At 39.8% G+C, this 27447-nt stretch overlaps 2 protein-coding genes across 11 annotated transcripts in view; both read right to left on the minus strand.

The window, feature by feature from the left end:
• Positions 1-1537: 1537 nt before the first annotated feature.
• LOC149312861 (methylsterol monooxygenase 1) lies at positions 1538-13442 on the minus strand. 5 transcript variants are annotated; one of them, XM_089525560.1, is made up of 6 exons: positions 13339-13442; positions 10811-11121; positions 8259-8407; positions 7136-7262; positions 5655-5809; positions 1538-2430 (listed from the first exon to the last, which is right to left on the minus strand). In XM_089525560.1, the coding sequence occupies exons 2-6, from the start codon at positions 11063-11065 to the stop codon at positions 2223-2225; spliced, it is 894 nt and encodes a 297-aa protein (XP_089381686.1). In that variant the 5' UTR covers positions 11066-11121; positions 13339-13442; the 3' UTR covers positions 1538-2222. The 5 variants fall into 5 exon arrangements, with proteins under 5 accessions (XP_089381686.1, XP_089381690.1, XP_089381688.1 ...); XM_089525564.1 differs by having other exon boundaries at positions 10811-10846; positions 13339-13379; XM_089525562.1 differs by lacking the exon at positions 13339-13442 and adding an exon at positions 13264-13326.
• A 4417-nt stretch (positions 13443-17859) lies between these two features.
• Positions 17860-27447, minus strand: part of LOC149312862 (kelch-like protein 2) — a 48949-nt gene continuing 39361 nt past the window's right edge. For all 6 annotated transcript variants that reach the window (XM_089525566.1, XM_089525568.1, XM_089525565.1 and 3 more), the window contains 7 exons: positions 27316-27433; positions 26980-27177; positions 25795-25896; positions 23295-23423; positions 21958-22098; positions 21369-21512; positions 17860-20658 (listed from right to left, as the gene is read on the minus strand). In XM_089525566.1, coding sequence (XP_089381692.1) covers positions 20630-20658; positions 21369-21512; positions 21958-22098; positions 23295-23423; positions 25795-25896; positions 26980-27177; positions 27316-27433 — 861 coding nt within the window. In that variant the 3' untranslated portion in view covers positions 17860-20629. The remainder of the gene's footprint in view (positions 20659-21368; positions 21513-21957; positions 22099-23294; positions 23424-25794; positions 25897-26979; positions 27178-27315; positions 27434-27447) is intronic.

Consider the following 27447-nt stretch of genomic DNA (forward strand, 5'->3'; position numbering starts at 1 on the left):
CTTCCAGCTATGATTCTGCAGAGATGTTTTGGAGTTCCCCCATCAGCATAATTTGTGTAAGTTGTGGTTTTTAAAGATTTGTATTTTTAGCTTGTTTTTGTTTGTATCTGTTATTGTTTTCTGCCTTTTTTTTGGTAAGAAATAAAATTTAAAAAAACAACCACCCTGCCTGTGGATCTGAGTTAACCAACAGCAGCTGAGGAGTCAGGTGAGATACAGTTTCTGATCTCAAAACAAGTCCAAACTGATAGTGCTGGAGCAGGAATACTTATGTTTATAGGCCAAAACAGATCCCAGGACAGTTTTGAGATTAAGGTGCAGATCCCAGGAGGGAAGAATAGAATTAGAAGTCTGTACATGGCAGGACAGTCAGTGAATATCTCTTGAGGGAAGTAATCTAGCACCCACCATCACACCTATCAGTAAAGAGATTATGCAGAATCCTATTATAATCTATCTGGGCTGATTGCCCCCGTTTCCTCTTTGCTGAGCCAGCAGGATCTCCAAATATGTTCCTTATATGGCATGCTTCGTTCTCTGTATGAGCTACCTGTCTAAAGCATCCTTTTAGTACTGAACTAATATGAAAGGGGTAGGGGGCAGAGCCCTTGGGGTAATACTCAGAATCACTTAAAATATTTCCAATTCAGAATTCTCCACCCTTAATTCACCAGCTTTTGGGGGGAGAGGTAATGCTAATTTTATTGCTGTAGTTCAGTGGAAATAGTGTCCTCTAACTGGAATGCAGACTTTCCCTGTAGCAATCTATGCAAAGTTGTAAACAAAGAAACAAGGTGGGTGGCAGCTAGAAGGGAAATAGTACAAGAGATGTATCTTGCATCATTTCATTTTTTGCTGCCACCCAACTTGTTTCATGTGAGATTGACTGAGCATTTGTGGAAACACATAATTATGCCTATCATGTGGCAGAGATAGCAAGGAAAACAAGCACTGACTTTGCTACTTTCATTGCATCCTCAAGTAGCCATCCGCTGGAGCTGTTCGAGAGTGGTCAGTTGGTTAATACCTATTCTTGTAAATGGAGGCCTGGATCATTCAGAGGTCCACAGTGATCATTTTGCTAAACACATTGAGGATAAATAAATCATCGCACAACAATTTGTATGTTATTGTGGCAAGTCAAACTGAGATATCCACTGTTTCATCTGCTCAATTGTTTGGTATCAGTTTCAGCTGATGCTGCCTTAGGAGAAGAATCAAAAGAGCATTTGTATTGACACAATACTGCAATCACTTGATGACTGCAGTATTGTGTCCATCCAAATGCTCTTTTGATTCTTGCCCCCTATGACTGACTAAAGCTAATGAAAGATGTAACCAAGTGGGTTTAAGCTGTAATGAATTATTCTTTACGAGAAAATGGTGTCTGCTACCCTTAAAGAGGCAGTGATGTTACTATTCAAATGGAACCTACTTTAGACTCCATCAATATCTATAGACAAAACTATATGTGGAAGTATTAATCACAAAATGGAATCTTTATTTTTTGACAGTTTTAAGAACAAAGAAATACAGATTGCATCCCAACATAGTTTTATTTGGTGCATGTAAGCCTAACTAAGTCAGGCCATCTTTACATTTCTTTGCCAACCACAAGTGCAAAATATAGCAACAATTCAGTAGTTTGCAAACAGGTATATGTAACACTAAATATACTAACAAAACAGGTCCAATAAAATCAAATAAAAAGATTTCTCCCAGTAGATTATGGAAAAATGCTTCTTCTTTCAAATCTAAAAAACTTTTGATCTCCGGCTGGGAAAGGCTTTTAAATTAAGCTGTGCAACAGTATTTTTGTTCCCAATCAAGTTTTATGCAATTCTTCATGGTTTAGAAAACTGGTAAAACCAGTTACAAATTTTAGCACATCTATATCCAAAAGATTTATATCAAGGCTATTCTAATCAATACAACGTCTCTTACAAACCTTCAAACGTATCACTTTCATTTTATTATCACTTTTATTTAAATATATTCTGTACTTATGTATAAAATAGAAAATGTATTCCCATTAAGAAGATGCAGCTATTAATGGTTTTACCTACTACAGAGCCAAGATTCAGCAGCTTGCTCTTAGTCTTCCGTTAAAAGCAGCATTCTGCTTTAGCCTGTGATGTATGTTAGACCTTTCAGATTTAACCAAAAGCACAAGGCAGCTGTTTGCATCTGTGTTGTTCTCCCTTCTGCTTCTAGTAAAATGTTTATTTAGTCTTTTTTTCTGTCACATGCTCCTGTTTCTTCACTTTCTCTGTGTAAGAATTGTACTGAGAGTCTGTACCAAAGAGTTTATCCCACCATGTGAAGGTCGAAGAATAGTTGCCAATGAAGTTCATATGGTGGAAATCGTGAAAGCGAGCCCCAGCATAGAAGGGTACCAAATGCAAAGGATTCAGAGGAATGTCGTAGCCACTACAGGAACAAAAGTGGAACAAGTTTCAGTATAGATAGAAAAGCACTTCCTACATTTCTTTTAACTAGTATAGAAGCAGCAAAGTGAAGGCTAGGCAGTCTTGGTGATGTCTCACCCACAGGGTTGCCATGACTCAGGGTTGGCTTGAGGGCAGTTAACAACAAACAAGTTTTACTATTTAACGTTAGACACATCTCCTCTAAAGCAAGTTCCACTGAATTCAGTGTAGTCCTTAGGGCATAGTCCATGAGTTTTGAGTTTCATACATTTAAACTTAACCATTAAAAATATTTAGGCTTTTCATATAGTGCAGAGGCCTGACTATCCATAAGATTTGGCAAGAGAGGCAGGTCTTACATTCTCATGTGTTTTTATAAACTTCAAAGATGCATAACACAGTAACTGGAAATTTACTAGTTATTCAACCAGGCCTGTACATGTGCATGTGTGAATATAGCACTGCAATCCAAGATATCTGTTTCTGTATTAAATAATTTTCTGAATCTGAAAGACTATGCAACTGAATAACATATTGCTGAAGTCAGTAGAAATAAAGCCTGTTAGGGAAGGAGAGCTGCTCCAAGACGATCATGTGAATATTTTAGAGAAAGAAGTGAAGTGATGACTTAGGGCAGGAGTGAAGAGATGACATCAGGTCCCTTTAACTTCTTTGTGAGTTCTTTTAATCTATTTTGAGTACCATACATTTGAGCTTAACCATTTAAAATTACTTAGGGTTTTCAACAATGTAGAGGCCAGGATTATCCATAAGATTTGGCAAGGTCTGACAGCCCTCACATTCAATTTATACATGTGTTTTATGGGCTTAAGGAATGCATAACATAATAACTGGTCATTTATTAATTATTCAAACAGGCCTGTTGCAAAAATAAAAATAAAAACAAAGAAACAGGCTTTCAAAAGCTAGTTTTTCCAGCAGGTTTTGCAAGGTCAGCAGAAGATAAGATATATAAGAATGTTTCCATCTTAGAATGCCTAATGAATTTTCTTTTGTTAGGATGATGTGATTTCTTCTTCTTCTCCCTCCCCGTTGCCTGAGAACGTGTCAGCACTTTTTGGAACAAAGACAACTACTTACAGATCAGAAAAAATCAGATTCTTTGAACTCAATCTGAATGGAATTGAATCACCTGTATTCCCGCCCAGGATATTGGTCTGCTAGGAATCTTAGCAAGAAGCAGCTCTAACAAAGGATTTCTTTTATCAGTTGAAGGGAAGTGAGCTAACTTTGCCTTTTGCTTGAGTATTATTACTGCATCCCATTTATCACCTTCATGTGATCAATACACTATTGTTTTATGGAACAGTAACTCCTTTTCATATGATCAGAGCTCTAGAATAATTACAAGTAACACTTGGGAAATATGGTAAGAAGATCTTACCATTTGAATGCCACTATATTTTATTGTGTGGGTAGAAGGTGTGCCAAGTGCTTTGGCCATCATATTTGTCAGTCATAATTAAATACTTTCATGTCCTAGTTATTTTACTTGAAAAAGATTTCACTTCCTTCTAAACTTCCCAGAGTGGAATACAGTGTGCCCGCACCATACTCAGGTGTGCTTTACGCAGCTTTTAGCATACAAGAAAGCCATGTGGGGACGTGCAGAGAGGCGCGTCCCATAGGGATTAATGGGGTGCATGCTCAGGGTGTGCGTGCCGCTGTGCTACCACGTGCATGAGCCCCATTCATTTAAATGGGGCTCAAGCATGCGTGGAATTTGCTTTATGCAGGGGAGTCTGGAACCCCGCATAAAGCAAGGGCGCACTGTATAACTGTAGGTTTGATTATCAGATTATTTAGATGGCATTTATTTTTCAAAATCTCTTAAAAGACAGAACTGAATGATATTTTAAAGAACTATTGTGCAATACAATAGTCAAATATGAAAAGTCAAAGATGAAGGTCAAAGATGAAAGTGCAAAGGCAGGTCTGATGCTGAACATAAATGACCACAGAAGAAATACACAACTTGAAATTGAAGTAGTTAAACTGAAATAGTTAAAGAATTCCCCTATTTAGGATCTAACATTGACCAGAATGGAGACTGCAGTCAAGAAATAAGAAGATTAGGAATGGGAAGGGCAGCTATGAAAGAACTGGAAAAGATACTGAAGACCAAAGACATATAATGGAGTACTAGAGACAGAATCATCCAGGCCATTGTGTTCCCAATTACCATGCACTGAGGCAAGATCTGGACATGAAGGAAAGAAAATCAACTCATTTGAAATGTGGTGCTGCAAAAGAGTACTTAGGATACCATGAAAAGCCAAGATGACAAACAAATGGGTTCTTGAACAGTTAAGCCCAGTGCTCTCCTTGGAAGCAAAGATGATCAAATTGAGACCACTGCACTTTGGTCACGTAATGAGAAGGCACAGATCACTAGAAAAATCAATAATGCTAGGAAAGATAGAGAGTAGAAGAAAGAGAGGAAGACCATGAACCAGATGGATAGATTCAATCAAGGGGGTTACGAGCAAGGGCTTGCAGGACCTAGGTAAGGCAGTGGAAGATAGGGATTCTTGGTGATATCTGATCCACAGGGTTGCCATGAGTCAGAACTGACTTGAGAACAGCTAACAACAAACAACAAATTGTGCAGTACAAACCTAAGGACTTTTACTCATATGCAAGTATTAAATGCAATAAAACCCAGGGCCAAGACAGACTGCCCTAAACAGGCAGTGTGATACTGCCCCTTTGATTGCCGGATCGGGGCCGTGGCAACTGCACACTGCAGCCCTGATCCAGCTATTTCCCGGCTCAAAAAGGGGCAGCAAAATGCCAGTCTTTTTAAGACAGCAAAAGGGTGCCCTTTTAGCCACTGCCACAGCTTCGCCACACTCCTGCAGTGTATAAACACTGCACTGGCAAAGCATCACAATGCTGCCCGCCGTCTGGTCAAACAGGAATTGTGACACCAGCTTGGGAGCTGCTTCATCTGAATGTCACGCCCTCACACTGCCCCCAAGCCGTCACTTATTGCCAGTCTGTTTTGGCCCTTACTACCACATAAGAATAGTGATTCCAACCTAAATTCAGACTTTAAGAAATGTAATGGTAGTACTTAAAAGGACTTCTTAAGCATAATCTAACTTGTTATAACCATGGTGAGGATCTTATGAGACATTACTAGAAACCTGTATAATTCTGAGTCTGACAAAAGAGAATCATTGCACAACAAAATGAGACTACCTGTGGACATCAATGGTCTCCATCAAGCGGCAAATTACCCATGCCCAGAGAAGAATGACATGATTACAAAACACCATTATTCCAATGAAAAATCCAGCCCCAAGGATAAGAGTTTCTAGGGGATGTGCATATTCAGCTTGCATACCAAATGGAGCCTAAGGAGAAAGGGAGAAACAGTTAATACACCATATCACTACATGCCATATCACATACAAACATATAGGACTCAGCTCTTCTCACAGAGTTCTTTCACATTTAGAGATGGAGCTAAATTGAATTTATTCAGTCTTGTTTTTCCTATAATGAACTGAACCAGGATTTGATAATATTCCAGATTGCTCTTGGAATATTATAAAATCAACTGGCAATATACATATATGATTATTTTCAGATTTAGAAAACAAAATTAAGCAATCCCAGGAAATATTAGAACTGAGATAACTCACTGCATACATGATATACTTAAAAAGTGAAGTTTTCTGCATCACTTTGCAAGTCATGGAAAAGAAGCTGTTTGAACCCCTAATTTATAAACTCTATAGAAAATACAGTCGGCCTTCCACATTTTAGGCTTTCACTTTTGCAGATTTGATTATTCATGGATTTGGTTAATATGTTCTCACTAGGAATCTCTAGACTCCAATATGACTGTATGGTCAATGTTTACCAGAAGTTGTGCTGGAGGACCTCGAGATTCCTAGAGAGGTGTTCTCTCAGGTTAAAACAAAGTGGCTTATTTTATTCCAAAATAACCTATTTTGCAGTTTTCCCCATTTCACAGAGGTTTTGCACCCATAACCCCAGCAAATGTGGAGGGCCCATTGTATTAACAAATGCCAGCTCTGAATTATAAAAAAAAGCTTTACAGTATCAATTATGGAAGTTATCCAATGCACTCTGGAATTCTTAGGAAAGAATACACTTCTATGAAAGGACACATGCTTTGCATGCAGAAGATCCCAGGTCCAACTTCTGGCATCTCTACTTAAAAGGTCTCAGCAAGTAAAGGTAATAATCTCTAACTGAGATGCTGAAGAATCAGTGCTATTGATAGTTCAGAACAGAAGGCTGATGGAAAATAGTCTGACCCAGTATAGGCAACTCCATTTGCTTAACATGGATAATGAGAATCAGAGATCATGAGAATCAGAGATCATTTTTAAGTTAACTATCTGTAATGATTTCTATATTTGTTTTTAAGTTACGACTGATGTGCAAGAAGAGATATTCTTCTGTGTATATAGTTACTTATAAGATATATATATATATATATAACTTATTTTGTACTTTGTGTCCATCTTTCATAGAGTTTTATCACTGTAATTTCTAAGTGTGGGCAATCACTTTGCTATAAACTGACGAAACAAACTTCCAAACGTGCCAGTCTGTAATATTTCCAAAATAACATATGCCTAGTATATTTATATGTCCACAGCACTAAACATTAACAATATTTTCTATGAATATAAGAAAATACATACAACAAACTCATGATGCACTTTGTGGATGTACTTATATATCCTCTTGTGATGCAGGAGTCTATGCAAAAAATAATGCCAGGTATCTTCAATCACAGCACATCCCAAACACTGAGCAAGCAGCACATACCTTTGAATGAAAAATGTATTATTTGTTGAGGAAAGACAGAACTGCAAGAAACTGTAACTTCTCCTTGCAGAACCCATTTTTCCTTTATGATTCTTGTTCTAACAACAAGACCAGAACTGTATTACCTTGAAGAATTAGCATTTGTTTGCAAGGGCAGAAATACACAAAGAATCAGCAAAAAATAGGAACTTTGCAACAATGAGATATATAGCACTTTTGAACTTGTTTAAAAAAAAGTTAATGAAGACAGAAAAATATTGCTTAAGGCAAATTTATTGCCCTTTGCAACTCAGTCTGGGCAAGAGTTGCTTCAGATACAACAAATTAATTGTACCACACATGAGATTGTATTTCAAACACCCAGTAGGTAGGTTTCTGTTCACTTCATGCATAAAACCACCCAAATCTCTATTGCTACAATCTTCATTAATTTAAAAAGAAAACAGATAGTGGATAAAGCATACATCTAGAGAACAAGCTAGGCCCACATGGAACAGATAACGTTTTGTAACTGTAATAACTGCATTTTTGTTAGCTTGATTTTATAATAATTTTGTTTTTATTATTTTTACTGTTTGTTGATTTAGCTTTCAAAGAGATTTTACCCTTCAATGCAGCCTGAGAAATATTTTTAATAAATAAGGTTGTTGGGTTGCAACCTGTGACATGGCTTAAAAACCTTAATATATCAGAAAAATACAGTCAAAGCTGCTGAAGGGGTGGGTTCATTGCTACTCTTCTCCTAAGAATGTTTCAAATGCAATAGAAACCTATTTTAAAAGCTGGACAAAGCTGAATTCTATTTGCTAGGGTATGCAGTAATTAAAACTTCCACTTGTTTCTTGTAAGGTTGCTAGAAACAAATGAAACTTTGCAGCTTGAATAAGAAGTTCATATTTAGGGCCCTAGAGAAAGTTCAGTTTGAAACTATGAAAAACAGAGACTGTACAGTCTAACTACTTGATGCTGTTAATATGACTAAACTCATGTACTTACCATTTTGGCATGGTTTCCCAATCATAAGGAATATTAAAATATTCTGTGAAATAATAGGTGCCACATATTAGAGGCAGCTGAATACAAAAGTGATTGAACATAAGCGTTTTGAAACATTTCCACTGTCTTTCCCATGTTTCTGGCTTATCCTGTAATCACAAAAAGTAGGTAAATTATCTGTATTTAACATGTAAAAATATAATATACTAAGATATCAACTGCAGTATTCAAGATGTGTATACACAAGAGGAGAACGGTCAACCCTTAATTTAAACCAATTTTTCCCCAACTTGGATCTCCAGATGTTGGACTACAGCTCCCATAAAACCAAATAAGTTATCAGTTCAATATTCTGAAAGTGCTGTTGAAAGGTAATATACAGCAGTTTTATTGTTTCAATCACTTCCACCTAATATTTTCCAACAACGAAGATTTGCCAGGAGAAAATAAAACTATTGGTCGGTGAAACTCAGCTGGGGTGGTAGAAAATTAGTTAACTGCCAAGTGGAATTATCAGTTTAAATTCATTTCAGATATGAATCTCAGTATCAGTTACTCAGTCTGTTAATACATAGTACCAGATTTCTAATTTAGCATTTTTTGGTTTGAAGGAATGAAGACTGGAATACACAGATTTGTGGGCCTGGGAATCTGCCTCTGGCTACCAAGGGAGAGCGTTTAAGATTTGCCAGGTGTTTAAGATTCCTGTAATGAACCAAAGTTACAAATGCAATCTCACTGCTTTTTCAAGTGAGGAGGAAGCTATTATGGCACAGTGGGCTTAAGTTATTTACACTTTTAGAGTCTGAAGCAAGTAGTTCAAAAGGGAACGCTAGGGCTATACAGAATAACAGAAAACCCTTTAATTCCTTAAAAAGATGGTCCATTTCAGTAGATACTATAGAAGGACATCACTGGAACACTAGACATTAATGTTTGGTCTGTCATATTGTTATGCACAACTTGCCCATGCTCAGGGAGTAAGGGTGGGCACTCCTCTTGGCTCGGACTACATTTCATGGGTGGTGTTACAGTAAACAAAGCATTATACAGTTGGCCCTCCGTTTTCACAAAGTGAATTTTTGTGAACTGTGAATTTTAAATGACAAATTTTAGATGTGGATTGTTTTAACACAAATAACAACTTATTTGTCCTTTTAAATTGATGTGTGCTTTAACTAATATGTTTTAACTGATGTTGTTTGTATGTTAATTGTTGTTGTCCTCTACCTCAATCCATGCAGAGAGGCAGGTAAGATGATGATGATGATGATGATGTACATACAGGGGTTTTGATTTAACTGCTTCAAAGCTTCTGTTCAACAGGGATTGGTGATAGCATTGGGGCTGAAATGTAACTTTTTAAACATTACTTCTGACCCTGGCGGGGAACTTGGCAGATAAACAACTAGCAATACAGCATATAATTAATACTAAGCAAACATCTTCAGATACAGTGCGTCCTTGCCTTACGCGGGGGATCCGTTCTGGATCCCCGCGTAAGGCGAATTCCGCCTATGCTCCAGCCCTATTGGAAACAATGGGGCTCGTGCGCGGTGGTGCGGGTGCGCGCGGGGCGCAATGGGCGTGCGCGCCCATTCAATTGAATGGGCCGCGCTGCCCCTTCCGCCCCGCGCGCGTGCTGCCGCTTGAGCACGTATGCTCAAGGCCGCGTATGGCGCGGGCGCACTGTATTCTACTTTGCTGAGATCAGTTACGAAAGGAAAAAAATCAGACTATTACATAATATTCATTTAAGCCATGGTTGGTCAAAATGTGGCCTGTGGGGTCCTTAAGCATGGCCAATGGCATCCCTCAAAGCTCTCATATCCCCCCTGGTTTTTTCAGGCTGATTTGGGGGGGGGGCTTTTTGCCCCCAAACCAACTAAAAAGCCAACAGTTTGTTTTCCTCATGCTACCAAAAAAGGAGGGAAAAAAGCCTGACAGAAATGGCAACTAGAAGAGATATCCCTTCAGTGCACTGCACTGGAAAAAAAAGCCAGTTGTAGCCTTCCGGCTGGAAGAGAAAGGAAAAATGACCCCTGGTTTGTTTGCAGTCACCCACCCCTGAATTAAAGCTTCCAAGACAGAGGCTCAGAAATGTATGTCCTTCAATAGTAACAGCCAGATCAGCAATGCCCAAATATAAATCATTGCCCCAATTATTTTTAATAAAAAGATACCCCACATTCATCAAAATATAAGAGACAAGAATGGTGTTAAACTGGAGGAAATGATTTTTAGACTTCGAACAACAGCAAAGCAACTGCTCTAAGACCTTTTAAGTTGGCAACCCTACTTATGCTAGATAGTAGAAAAGGGCAGAATTCATAAGCCAAGGCAAGGGTGGCACTCATACAGCTCTCCAGATGTTACTGGTCTGCAGGTTCCAATAGTCCATGTCAGTATAGCCAACTGAGAGTTTTCAACAACATCTGATGGGCCTCATGGCTCTTACTTGTAGACTAGGGAGCTGAATGGCTAAGCCCACTGACGAGGGTCATGTAGATAATTAGGACTGAAAAGTCTCACAAACCAAAATTCCATCTTACCTGTTGTATTTTATACTTTTTCATGTAAGGTATAAACTGAAAAACAAATCCAGGCAAACATAGTAAGAAATAGGAAAGTTCATGAATGAGAAGTGATCCCCAGGTTGCAATCTGGAATTTTGTGTAGTTACTCAGCATATAGATCCAAGCATTTTTAAATGGCTGTTGCAGTGGATTCTCAGGCAAGAAAGAGTCTATATATTCTACAGCCAAGTAGGCAGAATTCAATATGCCAGCACTTTCGTTAGTTGCCATCGTTCAGCTTTAATACATCACACTAGCAGCTTCACTACAGGATTTCATCAACAGATCTGCAAAATGTCAGAAATTATTGACAATCAGCAGGACATAAAAAGAGACATTGACCAGCAGCATGCAATGTACACCAGGGATGCTTCAGATAGCACATACTAGACAGCTAAGTGTGCAGTAAGCTTTTTCACAGCTTAACATAAACAATAATCAGGCACTACCTGAAACCAGGTCTGCTAAGAAAGAAATGGGTGAGCCTTGCTACTTTTTCATTACATATCCAAAGATAAGCTGGTACAGTATGCACCTAACTGATATTATTGTGAAAAAATACACTGAGAATTTAAACAAGCACAGGACTATAATAGTTTCCCCTCTGCTGCACAGTAGTGCTGCTATGAAACAAGAATGTTGTGGCAGTGGAGTTAACTGTTTTTAAAATTACTTTTGAGTTGCTTTAATTTGCTTTTACTTTTTTCTGAACCACCTTGCATACAACTATGGCTGAAAAGTAGGAAACAGATCTCTTTCCACCTAAACAAATACCAACAAATGATAGGAATCCAGGGGGATAGTACTAAGACTGGAATCCTGTTGTGCTAGTATGAAAGGGCAAATGACTGTGCGTGCTTTCTGCAAAGTCTGTAAGTGTTTCTAAGTCTGTAAATGTGGTGCCTAGTGCAGGCGATCCTTTTTGGATCTGCACATACGCAGCCCTCTCAGACACACCTGACTTGGTAGATAGAGTTTTAATTAAACATTGCACAACAGGTAAACTCAAGGCCCTGACACCTTTGCGCAGTCGGCTGCAACTATGAGACCAAGCCTAACCATAGCGGCCTAAGTTTATACTCTGCTAACAAAGTACAGGAGCACAGCTTTGGCACAGCTTCTGGCCTCTAAGGATGCCTCATTTAAAAAGCATACCTCCAAAGTGTCCCAAAGCAGTTTTATTTTGGCTTGTCTGTGTGGGCCCACGGTGTAGGATATTGGTCCAATGCTATGCAATTCTTTCCGAAGGAAATGTACAGAACATGCTGTTTTACAAGCACAGCCTCCACCATACTTACTAACAAGTAAATGACATCAAGACACAAGTGTTAAAAAGTGCTTAAACAGCACCAGAAAAACCCTGCTTCAAATGCCTGCTCAACCATACAATTCAGCAAATTAGTTTAAAGTCATTGACCAATGTTCAGTTTAACCTACTTTGCGTAATGTTTACAAGAACAATTGGTGAAGGATGGAGCAATGAACTACTACTTTAAGTACCTTGAGAACAGGTATTAAAGTAATGATGGTAACAGCAACTGACAGTAATTAGCAAGAGCAAGGTACACCTACATGCTTGTTGCGAGTTAGAACTGTCCAGAAAAGGACAAGGCCTCTCTGAACAACTCCTCTGGGCAAAAGCAAAACCCTGAGGTTAGTTCTTAGCAAGAAAACCCAGTTCTGTGTGATGGAAAATGAATAAAACGGGTGGGAAAGGCGTATCAGGGCCTGTCTGGAAAACAAAGGCAAAAGAACAAAGGCCACAATATCTATGGCTCTTAATACTATCCTGAGGACACTGACTTGCTCTATAAAACTAAGAGGGACCAAACCTCTTGAAACAGGCTTAATAAGGAGCGGCACATTTCCCAGTGCGAGCTTCCCTTCCTCCCTTTCGCACAGGCAGAACTTGACCTGTGGCAGAAAGAATCCCTATTGCCTTATGGGGACTGGGGTTGCGGTCGTGTGCCTTCAGTCATTTCTGACTTGTGCTGATGCTAAAGCAAAGCTATCATGGGGGTTGCCTGGCACACAGACACACACACATCATTGATCTATCTATCTATCTATCTATCTATCTATCTATCTATCTATCTATCTATCTGTCTATGTATGTATCTTATCCCATATCACACACAGACACAGACACACTTTTACCCCATCTATCTCTTATCCCATCCCATCTATATATCTATATCTATACACACACACTTATCCAATCTATATTTCTCTCTCTCTCTCTCTCTATATATATATATATATATATATAATCCCATGTCTCATGTACACACACACACTTGCCCCATCTCTCTCTCTCTCTCTCTTATCCCATATCTCATACACACACAGAGGCATACACAGGCTCTGCTGCCACAACATTTCCCAGAATCCCGCAGCATGGAGTCATGAAAACGAAAGAGGTCTCAAACCGGGTTAATTCGACAGTGCAGACGCAGCCCCGGACAGACCTGGCTCGCCCCGCATAGCGCCTCGCCTCCACTCACCTGTCCGTGCTCCTTCGTCTCCTTCTCCCTCAGCGGAGGAGGACCGGACCACAACAAACGGGAGCCTGCGCCCCGCCGACCTCTCAAATACTCTCTTCCTATTGGCCGCCCAAGAACGCCTCGGCCGTCGCCATTGGCTCCGGCGCGAGCCTACGTCACTGTCAGGCGTGCGCCCGACGCAGAGCTCAGCAATGCCCGCCGCTTCCCATTGGACGAAGCGATGGAGTGAGGATAGGCAGACTGCGGCGGGCAGCCAATGGGAGGGGACGCCGGTCGCATGACGTCAAGAAGGAGAGGTGGGGCGAAGAGGCGGCCGACAGAGGCCAGGAGGTTGCCATGGAAACCAGAGGCCTAGTCTTTCTTTGTGAAGCACCCTTGAGAGTTACAAAAATGACACATCTACATCTATATATCTATACCTATAAACATCTATAAAAAGATATAAGATACCTAACTACTGTATATATAACTATATATATGGTTACATAGCTGTATAATATATATTATCTATATAACTAGATATAGTTAGGGCCAGCATGGTGGTTTGAGCGTTAGACTACAACTGGGCTGCATTTGCACTGCAGGAATAATCTGGTTTCACACCGCTTTAAGTGCCATAATTCAATGCTACTATGGAATCCTGGGAACTGTAGTTTGCTCTGGTGGCACAATAAACTACAGTTCCCAGAACTACCTGGTGCATGTAGCATCAGATCAGCTTCATCAGCTAGTAGACTACAACACTTTTAACACAATCCAATCATGTTTCCATTTTGAAAGCTCTTAAACCTCTTGAAAGCAAAAACAACATTTGTGTGTCATCTTGGTTTAACCATTGCGATGAGGGTCCTACTCATAACCATGTTTTCTCTGTGCACACAAAATGTCCCACATAACACACCATGCATCTGATGGAAGTGGGCTGTAGACCGCAATTGCGCATTCTGCAACAAATGTGCTTGGGCTGAAAATGTGACAGGACTCCTTGTGCACTTTTATTCACATGATGATGCCATACTGAACAGGGCAGAAAATGCCTCAAAGTAAGACTCTGGAGACCAAAGTTCGATTCCCTGCTCAGCCATGAAACTCTTTGGATGATCTTGGGCAAGTCACATGCTCTCTGCCTCACGAGAAGGCCATGGCAAACCACTTCTTTTATATATATATATATATATATATGTATATGTATATGTATATGGTTGCATACCTGTAACACTATTTCTTCTTCGTGGTCATCTGCGAATACATACAAATGGGTTGTACTGCGCCTCATTTGATTTGCAGAGACCATGAAGAAGATATATATATATATATATATATATATGTATATATAATTTAAATGACATACAAATATATAACATATATAGGGTTGCCATAGCGCTAGACCTCCAAACAGGGAAAAATGTAGGACAAAATTTTCAAATGTAGGACACACAGAAATGTGTCCTACATTTGAAAATTCGGTCCTACATTTTCCCTGGCGATCGCGGCGGGGAGCAGAGGGCAAGCGGCGAGGGAAAGCCTCCACTTAAGGAGGCTTTCCCTCCCCGCCTGGGCCCTGGGCCTCACCGCGATCGGAGGCCAGGATCGGGGCCTCTCCTCGTTCCTGGCCCCCGCGGGGACCAGGAAGGAGGGGAGGAGGCCGGCGGCGATCACCGCGGCCTAGCCTCGTTCCTGGCCCCCGCGGCGACCAGGAAGGAGGGGAGCAGGCCGGCGGTGATCGCCGCGGCCTAGCCTCGTTCCTGGCCCCCGCGGCGACCAGGAAGGAGGGGAGCAGGCCGGCGGCGATCACCGCGGCCTAGCCTCGTTCCTGGCCCCCGCGGGGACCAGGAAGGAGGGAGGAGGCTGCAGGGAGGTGGGGAGGTTGGTGCGGCTGCGCCCAAGAGGCGCCGCCTCCCTGCAGCCTCCTCCGCTCCAGGCCTCGCTGCCCTCCTTTTCCTCCGCGCGGCCATGCGCGGTGGAGGAGGAGGAGGGCAGCGAGGCCCCAGGGTTGCCCAGCAACCCCGCTGCAACCGGGCTTTTCCCGGTTTTTGGCTGCACCCGTGCCGTGACCGGGCAGGTGCAGCCAAAACCGGGAAAAACCCGGTTGCAACCAGGTTATGGCAACCCTAAACATATAACCTATAATATATAACATGCATATTCACATTACATTCTCTACATCCAATGTTCTTCATCTCCATTCTTCTTCCTTCCTCTTTCCTCTTCTTCACCTCTTTCTTTCTTTCTTTCTTTCTTTCTTTCTTTCTTTCTTTCTCTTCTATTCATCCATTATCCCTTTCCAATTGTATTATCTTTCTCCTCTCTCTCCCACTTCCCATCAACCCTTATCTCTCACCCAACCTACTCTTACCCTCAACTACTTACTTTTACACTCAAACCACTTCTGAAGAAATCTTGCCAAGAAAACACCATTATAGGGTCGCCTTAGGCCAGGTCACTATAATAATAATAATAATAATAATAATAATAATATATTTATATTCCACCTTTTCCTTGTGGAATCAAGGTGGATTAGGTAACAAAAAATGCAAAGTACAAAATAACCCCCCTGTCAATTAAATCACAGCAAACATAATAACAATAAATTAATTATACAAAAAAAAGTAAAAAATACATGATAAAGTTGGAAATTACTTGAAGGCACACAACAGACACACACACAAGGTTGCAACTTCCTGATGACCAGCTAACCATTTTCTCTCTCCTAAGGAGTAACAGTACTGCATCAGCAAGTTGATCCTTAAATTTCTCCCTTTTCTGCTGGAGAAACAAGCCTATCTTCAGATACAAATGACAGCAATGGGTGCCCCAGAGACCTGTCCACCATTAAGGATCCTTAGGATTGCAGCCTTGCTAATGTCATTGCCTCCTCTGTGTGCATGTGCCTTCAGGTTCTGTGTCACATTTTGGCAATCCCGTGAATTTAATCGTGTTTTCTTAGGGAATCAATACTCCGAGGTGGTTTTACCAGTACCTTCGGCTAAAATGTAGCCCACAGCACTTGGAATTAATTGGCAGTCTGCCATCCAAGTACTAATCAGAGCTGCCCCTGCTTAAATTTCAAGATTACAAGGTACCTGGTTCCTCTAAGGCAGTGGTTCTCAAACTTTGGTCCTCCAGGTGATTTGGATTTAAGCAACCAGAAGCCCCAACAAGCTTAGGAATTATGGGAGCTAAAGTCCAAAACATCTGGAGGACGAAAAGTAGAGAATCAGTTTTAGGGAATTCAGGCAACCTGATTGCCTGTAAGGTCAAATCAAACAGTGTCAGAATATTAATAGAATTAGAGTTGGAAGAGATCACAAGGGCCATCTGGTCCAACCCTCTGCCATGCAGGAACTCACAATTAAAGCAACTGTTGCATGTGATATGTGGTAGCAGCCATAAATGGTACAGAAATGTTTACTCGCCTACTGCTAATAGTTTTCTCCCATGGATGTTTTACTGGATCTAAGCAATAGCTTTCAACAATAGTTTGCTAGTTTGGCTGCTGAGTCTAGTTACCACCAATACTCATGTTACTCTTCATTATTCATCTGCCCTATTTTCTCTAGGATATTCTATCTTCAAAGTTCACCTCCACACACAAATATCCTTTCTTTCCGTCTCCTGTTATGTCAATATAGCGCAATTATCTACTGCATAGATTTGGAATTGCGTTGTGTTGCCGTTGTGTGCCTTCGTTTCCGACTTATGACAACCCTAAGGTTGTCATTATGGGCTTTTCTTGGCAAGTTTCTCCAGAGGGCATTTCCCATTGCCATCCAAAGCAACATCAGTGTAGATAAGATAGCAGTTGTTAATGAAGAAACACACAGCTGCAGCAGTTTGACTTTGCCCAAGCCTACTGGAAAGAGCAAGATTGTTCTCCTCTCCTCTCCCTTCTGCTGAGTTGAGTGCAACCTATTTTGTATTTTGAACTTACTAGTAATGCAGTAATGTCCTCAGCCTACTTCAGGAAAGAATTACTAGTTCAACAAGTGCTCAAGCCATGAAATGCATTACTAGTAAAGTGGCAGCTGTCCTTTAACAAAGCATTTAAAAATCGATTAAACTGATGCAGGAGTTAGTTATCCACAGCTATTAGATAAGGTAGCAAAACAGAATCTTTATATGTTGAACCATGACAGATCCCACTATGATCTGTCTGTGAGGAAACCAAAACACATGGCTGGCCACTTTTAATGAAAAATGCAGAAACGGCCAGCATGTGACACCTCAATCTTTTCTCTTGGCAAAATGTAACTAGTTTCTCAGTGATCCTCAAACTCTGGTCCTCCTGATGTTTTGGACTTCAGCTCCCAGAAGCCTCAGCAATCTTGGCCAAAGGTCTGAGATTCTGGGAGCTGAAGTCCTAAACATCTGGAAAGCAAGCGTTTGGGAATCACTGCATCTAGCCCATATTCAAAGAAATAGCTATGATTCAGCTGGCCAAAGAGTAATCTTATTTATTTATTACTATTACCATTAGTAAGAGTAAATAATAGATATTAATGAGAGGTCTGAAACTGTATGAAAAACAAATATGCAAAGTTTTATTAAAGTAAACAGGTCAAACTGACAATGGTTTTGGTCATATTTAAAGCATCCAGGAATTAACTGATTTTTATTTTGTACTTACAAACATACTCACATACAGTACATAGTCTTTCATAGCAGCTAGAATTACATAGGAATAGTTTTAAATGCCATGCAAGTAAAACAGAGCTTCATACATTCATTATAAACCTGCATTAAATCCATGCCAAAACAAAGTCAGATACATCAAAACATAACAAAGGAGATAGTAGCAAGTAATGATCACCAATACATAAGTTAAAAACATTTTGGCATTAAATTTTCTGTGGCATTTATTAGGTTTAAAGCATTGGTATATCAAAATATACACTCTGTTTTACAACATAGTACAGGCATACTTGGGAGTACCATCCAATTATAAATAGTATCAATCAAGTTCCGAAAAAGTATAAAGGTACTTACACACACTTAAATATGCACACAATAGTAATATAACCAGTGATGATTTAGAAAAGCAACCAAGTTCTCATGCCAGCTCATAGCATTAAGCTGGAATTCAATATGTTGTTTTGAATTTCAATACTAAATTGGGTTTTAGTACTAAGCTGGAATTCAGTGTCACTGTTCTGCCTGTACAGTACAGATTAGTGATAGTTTCCCAAACTGTGCAAGGCTTTCTTCCCCAGAGTGCTGGAGCTGTTAGTGGCTTGCTGTATGTTTTGCAGTTAGTGGCTAGGTTTACCTGAAGTCTCTGACAATGAGGCAAGTCAGGTTGATATAACCTTGACAACGGCTTGTCACATTATATAGGATTCCTTTCAGTTTTTAGATCTTGAAGGTGAGGACAGTATGTCTGGATCACTGAAGGCTCCCACTTGTTTACTCAATTGTTGCCCCTCCTGGCTGATTTAAATATGCCAAGGTGGTATAGTTGTCATGGTTAAGGAAGGTAATACTTCCTTGCAGGATGTTGTCTCTGCTTGTTTAGAGGACACAATAATAAGACTATTAAAAGAAACCTACATTTGATCCAGTTATTCTGGCCAACTATAGTTTTGGTTGTATCATTCCTGGCTAGTGATGGATAAGGTTGTGGCACTGCAGTGCCAGGCATTTCTGGACAACAATTGGGCTTTTAGCTGACAATGGGACTGAGATTGCTTAGGTTCCATTGACAGATTATTTATACTGGGTAGCAGATGTGAAAAATATGGCCCTATTCGTTCTCTTACACTACTTGGTGGCCTTTAATATTATTGACTATGATATCCTGTTAAGCCTGGATTCACCATGGGAGGCACTGTATTTTATTAACCTTCTTGTCAGTCTATACCTAGAAAGTGGTCTTACTGTTTAATGTATTGGCATTTAGCATATGATGTCCCTTAGAGTTCTGTGTTGTCCCCACCCACACTGCTGATAACATGCTATTCAGTTATCTATGAAGCCATTGGAAAAAAACATTCAGAGCTTAGGAATGACATCCAGTACTATTGCTTCTTGCCACCTAAAACACCAAGCAAGCAAATATCTTTGAATGCTGGATGGATTTGGTAACGGGCTATCTGGGTATTAAGAAGCTGAAATTAAGCCCTGACAAAACAGAGGTACTGCTGGTCAGTAAAAAGGGTGGTTCTAGTATTGGGATCCAATGTGATTTGGAATGGACTATGTTTCCCCCTTAAAGGTCAGGTTTATAGCCTGGGAGTCCTTGGACTCTGAAAATGGTAGCAGTGCCAAGAAGTGCCTCACTTCAGATCTTTCCTCTGTACATTTTATGTCAACATTTATCCATCCTGTTTTGACTACTGCGATCCTCTTTACATGGGGTTACCTCTGCACAGTGTGTCTGGAAGCTTCTGTTGGTGCAAAGCGTGGCAAGTAAATTGCTAAGTGACTATTAGATTATATTACCCCAGTACTGAAAATTCAGCACTGTTTGGAAATTGCTTTCTGGACCCAAGTCAAGGTTTTGGTTTAACATATAAAGCCCTAAACTACTTGAGGCCTGGCTAAGAGGCAACCTGCCTTGTTGTGAATCTATCTAGATGTTTATCTTTAGGGGTGTCCCTCCTGAGAATACTGTCAGCCTGGGGGTCTACTTGACAGGCAGGTGGGGATGGACTTTCTCTAGTGTTGCTCCTAGTCTATGGGATACCCCTCTCCTTATAATCAGCTCCTTCTCTTGAACTGTGCAGACACATTTCTTCAAACTGGCCTTTAGAATTGTTTTAATGTTTACAGTTTATTGTGGTAATTTCAGTGGTTTTGTTCTTAGTATTACTGTTAGCTACCTTGCATCCTATTTTTCTACTGGAATGATGGGATATCAATGAAATAAATAAGCAGTATCCCTGCCAAAATCCTGCAGTTCATGTATATTTCTCTCTTTCTTTGCAAAACAGACAAGTTCATTTTCAACAGAACACACTACTTTATCTTTCACTTTAAAAAAAACAACAGTCAACCATGAGACATGATTGGTCCTTAAGAAAGGTTATGTCCAGAAATCAAGCAAATAAAAATTGTGGTCCATACAACTTTGCTACATCTCAGTCAGATGCAGTTTAATATCAAATAATGCTACACATTGCTTCAACCTGGAATAATCTTCATTTTCAGCCTTAATTGTAGCAGATCACATCTTCCAACATAACTCAGTTTGCAGCTACAAGCTGAGAAGTGCTTTGATGCTCAATTGCTTCAAGACCACTTGTTCAAGCTCGCTTCTAGAGCATAATCAAAGTGAAAAAATATTTGTTCCCACTCACAATGGTTTATCAATAACAGTGACACCTAAAGAGAGAAGGAGAGATAGGAGCAAGACTTGAACTCTTATTCAATAAAACATTTCTATAGTCGTCATAGCATTACTAAGCACGTCTGCTCAGGATACACTGTAGACATTAACTTGTTTATAGCAATTCTGTAAGGTACAGTGAACTGTCCCCACACTGCAAAAGGAAGCTGAAAAGGAGTAGATTGCTATCCAGTCTACTCCTATGAAATGAAGGGTGAACATGCTAAATGCTAAGACAGCAACTTGAGAAGTGAACGGTACTGCCACATTCCTGCAAATTATTTAAACTGACCATCTTACATTATATTGTTTAATATCTGTTTAATTTTCTTTTAAACTAAGCCTGTTAGCAGTCAGTAATATGGCACTGTTACACAAAAAGCTAAACTTATTTGTAACAGGGTCACTTGCTGTTTCTCTTTTAGAAATGACATATTAACCTTTGTACAGCACACTTAATCTGATGAGGAGATTCCAATGTAAATATAAGTAAAAGTAGAAGATTATGTGGTTTAATAATTTCATATACAATCTTCCTCCCATTGTGTATAGCCACTGTGCTTAATACCAGTTTTAATATAGCTGTCTGAAAAAACACTGTAGGCCTATGCATGTTACAGTCACTTAGGGAGCATAAATAAGTCACCTTCCCCTTTATTAGCCTTAGAAAAGGAGAGCAGACTCTTACAAATGTTATTTTTATTACCTGCATAGCTCCTTCCTGTACTCATACATGAAGATACAACTGTCCACTTATCTGTTGTTGGGTTATAATATTCCACTGTGGCCAAGTTACAGGAACCATCATCTCCTCCAATGACATATAAGAGCCCATTCACAGCACAAACTCCTAATACAAAACAGAAATATAGTGTTATTGCTTGTTTTCTTAGCTATCCAGGCAGCATTTATTGCCAGAAGACTGCCAAAAACAAGAGATATTAAGCCTTTCTGAGTTACTGGCTTATGACTCAGTAAGTGCAGTGTTACTCATCTGCTGGGAGGAACATGTACATATTTCCATCAGAGCTGGAAGTGGGCTAGTGGTTTTTCAGTATCCAAAACTGCAGCATTCTGATTGTATCCTTTGCTATTTAGTTGTTACTCAGATGAGAATAGCTTAACTGTGGGTGTAAAAGTCATGCTCAGTTCCTCCGAATTCAGACCACAGACCTGCTCAGGTACAGCAATATGCTGAAGGGGAGTCAGTTTATCAGACGATGCCTTCCACTGGGCTGGCACTGTCTCCTTTTTAAACACTATATTAGAGGTTCCTTTTCAGTTGTGATATTTACCTGCATTTCTCCTACACATGTTCATATCTGCAATCTGCGTCCATGTATTAATGGCAGGATCATACACTTCAACACTTTTTCTAACTAAAGGGCCATCGTGACCTCCTACTGCATACAATAAGTTGTTTAAGACACCAACTCCTGCAAGGAGAAAATGCAAAATTAATTAACATTCAGCAAGGGTAATCCTTACAAAATCTCTGAAAGGTAAGAACAGGTTTTCTTTATCATCTCCTTGAGGATGTATTAGTGAAGTTCCCAGTGTATCTGACCTGTTAAAGGCCAACTAATGAGTTAGGCAGTTGAGGTTCTGAATCAGCAATTTCCTGTTTTCTAATTGACTCATAGCCATTACATGATGTAAGACTAAAAAGTAGCATCGTTTGCTACATTTCACAGGACACAAATACTATGAGGTTCTACAACATTTTATATGAACTTTAAAAAGCCACCTATTCTGTCAGAATTCATCCCATCCCATACATAGCTTATGTACTCAGAGTTCTGCTTCAGAAACTCCACTTATGGCGGCAGCAGAACTTTAACTTGCATATCTGCTCAGCTGCCTTTTCTTGCTTCCAGGAAAGTAATGAGATTTCCTTGGTCCTAAAGTGAAAGTCTTGAGTTTAAGTTTAATCTGGATCAGTGGTCTCACACATTCAAGTAGAGGCAATTACTTCTTGCTTTCAAAATTATGTGCATACAGTAAAACGTGTGGGGGGAGTGGTTACGTATATAAAATAAGAGCTCAGTCTGACTACATTTTAAGTCTTACAAGGTGAAAAGCCAGACTTCTTTTTCCCTTTAATGTGATCACTATATGTGTTAACTTATTTTATGTTCCTTATGGTGAATCTAGGGTCCATTTTGGATACAAGTGATATAATTTGGGCTAGATTACTTGGATGTCATAGATGTCCTGCAGCAACCAGTACAAAACGGACACAGCATGCACATACAGGCTGAATATCCCTTATCTGAAATGCTTGGAAGCACAAGTGTTTTTGATTTTGGACTTTCTAGGATTTTGGAGTATCTTCATATTCGTAATGAGGTACGTTTTATGTGCACTTTATACACACAAGTAATTTTATACAAAATGTTTTAAATAATTTTGTGCATGAAGCAGAATTGGTGTAACTGAACAATCAGAAAGCAAAGGTATCACCATCTCAGTCACCCATGTGAACAATTTTGGATTTTGTAATATTTCAGAGTATTTCTGATTTCCAGACAAGGGATACTCAACCTGTGGTGTTTCACCAAGATGTGAAGTATTAATGCATTTGTATTTTTCCATGAAATAGTTTCAAAAAAGTTCTCATTTGCTTGCTCACCTGCTCCGCTACGTCTCGTGCTCATTTCTGCAACATAGGTCCATACATCTGAATTACAATTATAGCATTCCACTGTACTAAGGCACTGACGTGATGCACCATCATAGCCACCAACAGCATACAACATACCTAAAAATATAATTAAGAAAATACATATCTATGCATCAACATACCTAACACACATAGGAAGATTGTCACATTATGCCTCTTCTGTAAACAGCAAGGAGGATTAAAGTGCAGAAACATTTATATGTGAAGATTATTTAAGTGGGTTCAATAAGAAAGCTGATGTTCTTAACTACATTAATTAAGGCAGCAATGTAATTTGATTTACGCTCACATCACTGAACAGCCACAATACTATTTACCATACACAGCGGCATTTTATGTTTTCTGCCAATCAATATTCAACAGAGGTAGAATTTTTTTATTTTCAATTTTCCTCCTTTAGCAAGTGTTTTCATGTCTTGGAATAAATGTCTTCTATTCCCTGTAGAACAGGTTGGGCCCTGGTCCTCCAGATGCTCTTTTGACTACAACTTACATCATCCATTCAGGCTACCCATCCAGCCTATGGTAGTTACAGTTTATGGGAGATATAGAACAACATCTAGAGGGCCACAAACTGCCCCACCAGTCAAGGATAAAGAAACAATAGGTATCAGCAGTAGATAGTCAGAGATTGAAATCAATTTATAAGAGATTTCACCACTGAACGATCCATTATTTTTTCCTCTTATCTTTCTATAAACAAACAAAAAAACAATAATTGCTTATATTTGGATTACACTTTCAGGAACTGTTGTCAAATTAACATTTCTATTTCTTACTGAAGGTTTTTCATTAGCAAGCTCTCTCTTGATAGCAGACACTGATGAACCAGGCATCCCTTTACAAATACCCTAAAGGCACATGATCCTGTCTCATATCAGAAGCTAAGCATGGTTAGCCCTGGGCAGTATTTGGATGGGAGACTGCCAAGAAATACCACGTGCTGTAGGCTATAAATCAGGGGAAGGAACTGGCAAAATGACCTCTGAGTATTCCTCGCTTAAGACAACCCTATAAAATTGATGGTGTTGCCATACATTGACAGATGATTAGAAAATACATGTGCTTGTGTGTGCACCCCCACCCCTTGTAGAGTGGTATATACAACTTAAATTATTAGCCATTGTTTATGCCAGCTAGTGTGGGTCAATTAAATCAGTGTAATTTATATAAAGATTCTTTTACCAAATTTCGATTGATTCAATGGGTCTATTCTTTTTGTTTTTGTGTGCCTTCAAGTTGTTTCTGACTTATGGGGACCATAAGGCTAACCTATCATTTTCTTGCCAAGATTTGTTCAGAGGGGGTTTACCTTGACTTCCTCTAAAGTTGAAAGAATATGACTTGCTCTGTAGGTTTCTAGAGCTGAGCAGACATTCAAACCTTGGTCTCCAGAGTCCCAGTCTAGCGCTCAAACTACCATACCATGCTGGCTCTGGGTCTTTTAGCTGGGATTAATACTTGGTTTTAGGCCATCATTTCAATGTAGTAAACATTTCTTTTTTCCCCTTTTTTGGGGGTAATTTTAATCAAGTTTATAAGGAAGTATTTGATAGCCTGAGAAGTAATTTAGTGAAATGTACCATTTACATGATCTAAAGAAATTAGAAAGAAATCAAAAGACTGAGAATGGGAAGGACACCTATGAAAGAACTAGAAAAGATCCTAAAGAGCAAAGATATACAACTAAGCATAAAAGTTGGAATCTTACAGGCAATTGTATTCCCTATAATCATGTATGGATGGATGTGAGAGCTGGACAGTTAAGAAAATGGATAAAAAGAAAATAAATTCATTTGAGATGTGACGCTGGAGAAGAGTGTTAAGGATATTGTGGACAGCCAAAAAGCAAACAATTGGGTCCTAACACAGATCAAGCCTGAAATCTCGTTGGAAGTCAAGATGATCAAACTGAGGCTGTAATATTTTGGGGATGTTGTGAGAATACATGACTTTTTAGAAAAGACAATAATAATGCTAGGAAAAGGAAATAGAAAGAGAGGCAGACTGTATGCTAGATGGATGGACTCTATTAAGGTTACAAGTATGAATCTACAGGAACTAAGCAGAATAGTGGGGGATGGGAAGTCTTGGAGATGTCTCATCCACAAGGTCGCCATGAGCTGAGATCACCTGGAAGGCTGTTAACAACAACAACAAACCATTTAAATTCTATAAAACTGGACCACATTGGTTTGCTACTATAGCAGGCAGTAGCATTCCAGTTATTTATTGTCACAAGCAAAAACTAAGGTGAACATGAAAATAAATTCATAGATAACCCAGCAGAGGGTACTCCTGAGCCTAATACTGTGAAGATGGAGTTGCACTCTGCAGTCAGCAAATTATTAGCTGTATGAAATGTTTCCTATGAATACAGTTCATTTGTTAGGCTGTGAAAAACATGTCATATAGATAGCAAACTCAGAATAGTCCAAAGAGACTTCACCTCCAACTACACCTACACCAACACTACTTCTTCTTGTATTCATTGGAGTCACATGAAACCATTCATTAGTCTTCATATTATAAGCTTCTACTGAGGATAACCCTGTAATAAAGCAGAATAGAAAGCTAGGAAATATGCAAATGCTTTGTCTTACTTTTCTATGAAAAATCCATGGGAATTCTAACATATTTCCGTTCATGGACTAAAAAACATTATTTACCGACAGAGATACTTTAAATTGCAGGTCTTATTTGAAATATTGTGTGCACAAACATAAGAAATCACCTAGAATGTATTTGATACATGATGAAAAGCTGGATGGATTTTTTTACAACTAGTTGAAAATTCAGGGATGAAAAAGGAGCCCAGTGCAAAGGAGATAGAAAAAAAACAAACAACTTTCAATATAATACAAACTCTGAATCTTTTATATTGTGCAGTGATGGCAAACCTTTTAGGGGCCAAGTGCCCAAACTAAAAGGTCCTCCGGCATCAGATGTTACTCAGTGCTTCAGGGGCTTCTGTCCTTGGGGGTGGGAATTTTGCCCTCTGGGGATGGGACTTCCAGGGCATGATTTCTTCCCTCACCCCTCCCAGGTTTTCAGCTGCTCTCCAGGGAGGGGGGCAAGGGGAAGAAGAACAACAGGCACATGCCTCTTTCTCTTCATCCTCACTCCCTGCTGTCCCCGGGCTCCAGCTGCCTCCAAAGTGGCAATTGAAGGCCAGAGAGGGTGCCGCTCTGCTGTTCCCAGCCTTCAGTTGCCTCTGAAGAAGTGGCTGAAGGCCAGGAAGGGTTGGAAAGGAGGAACAGGTGTGAGCCTCTTCCTCCTCCTCTCCCTGCACTGTTCCTGGCCTTCAGCTGCCTCTAAAGAGGCGGCTGGAGCCTGGGAAGGGTCAGAAGGGAGGAAGAACAGGCGCGTGCCTCTTCCTCCCCCACCGTGTGCCAGCAAAATGGTGTCATGTGTCATCTTTGACATGCGTGCCATAGGTTCGCCATCACAGTTGTTGTGGATTTAAGAAAGTGATCAGATTTCAGTGGGTGGCCATTTTTTTTAGTGTGTGCAGTCTTCTTTTCCAAAAAAGCTGACTTCCTAATGTTTTTCAGGATAAAAGGGGAACAAGAAAGACCTTCCTCAAAGAAAAAACTCCAAATGTTCAATACAGTATTAAGGAAAGATTATATACCTGTGCTTCCATCAAATCCTCCCACAGCATACAGAAGTCCATTTAATACTGCAGCTCCCAAAGTGCTTCTTCTATCTTGCATATTAGCAACACTTGTCCACTGGTTCTTCACTGGATCATATGAATCCACTGTGCGGACCCTCAAGGAACCATTGAATCCACCAACAGCAAAGATAAGGCCACTCATGTATACCACTCCTGAAAGGAAAAACATACTATCTCTACAAATGACATTTCAAAATATTATAGCCGTGGAGCCATTTGCTCTTTAAATTCATGCATTAGGTATGCCAATCCAGCTTCCAACAACACCAGTTTGAGAAGACATGAAGCTACCTGCTCTGCATCTTCTGGAAGGCAGCTCAGCTACTTGGTGCCAACGTTCTTCTTTAAAATCGTAACATTCTACACTGCGGATAGCTTTCGGTGCTTGTCCTCCAACCACTACCATCAGCTTCAAAGGAAGAA

Source organism: Sceloporus occidentalis, unplaced genomic scaffold (genome assembly GCF_023333645.1).
Source record: "Sceloporus occidentalis isolate IW3139 unplaced genomic scaffold, rSceOcc1.0.p SCAF_5, whole genome shotgun sequence".
NCBI classification, from domain to species: domain Eukaryota; kingdom Metazoa; phylum Chordata; class Lepidosauria; order Squamata; family Phrynosomatidae; genus Sceloporus; species Sceloporus occidentalis.

What these genes read in the sequence shown, in the direction of transcription:
- LOC149312861 (XM_089525560.1), bottom strand. Translation starts at nt 11,065, where the DNA reads ATGGCAACTAACGAAAGTGCTGGCATATTGAATTCTGCCTACTTGGCT. An exon ending in AAAAGTATAAAATACAACAG is followed by an intron (nt 8,408 to 10,810) that starts GTAAGATGGAAT and finishes TTGTGATTACAG; the next exon opens with GATAAGCCAGAAACATGGGA. An exon ending in GAGACCATTGATGTCCACAG is followed by an intron (nt 2,431 to 5,654) that starts GTAGTCTCATTT and finishes TTGTTCCTGTAG; the next exon opens with TGGCTACGACATTCCTCTGA.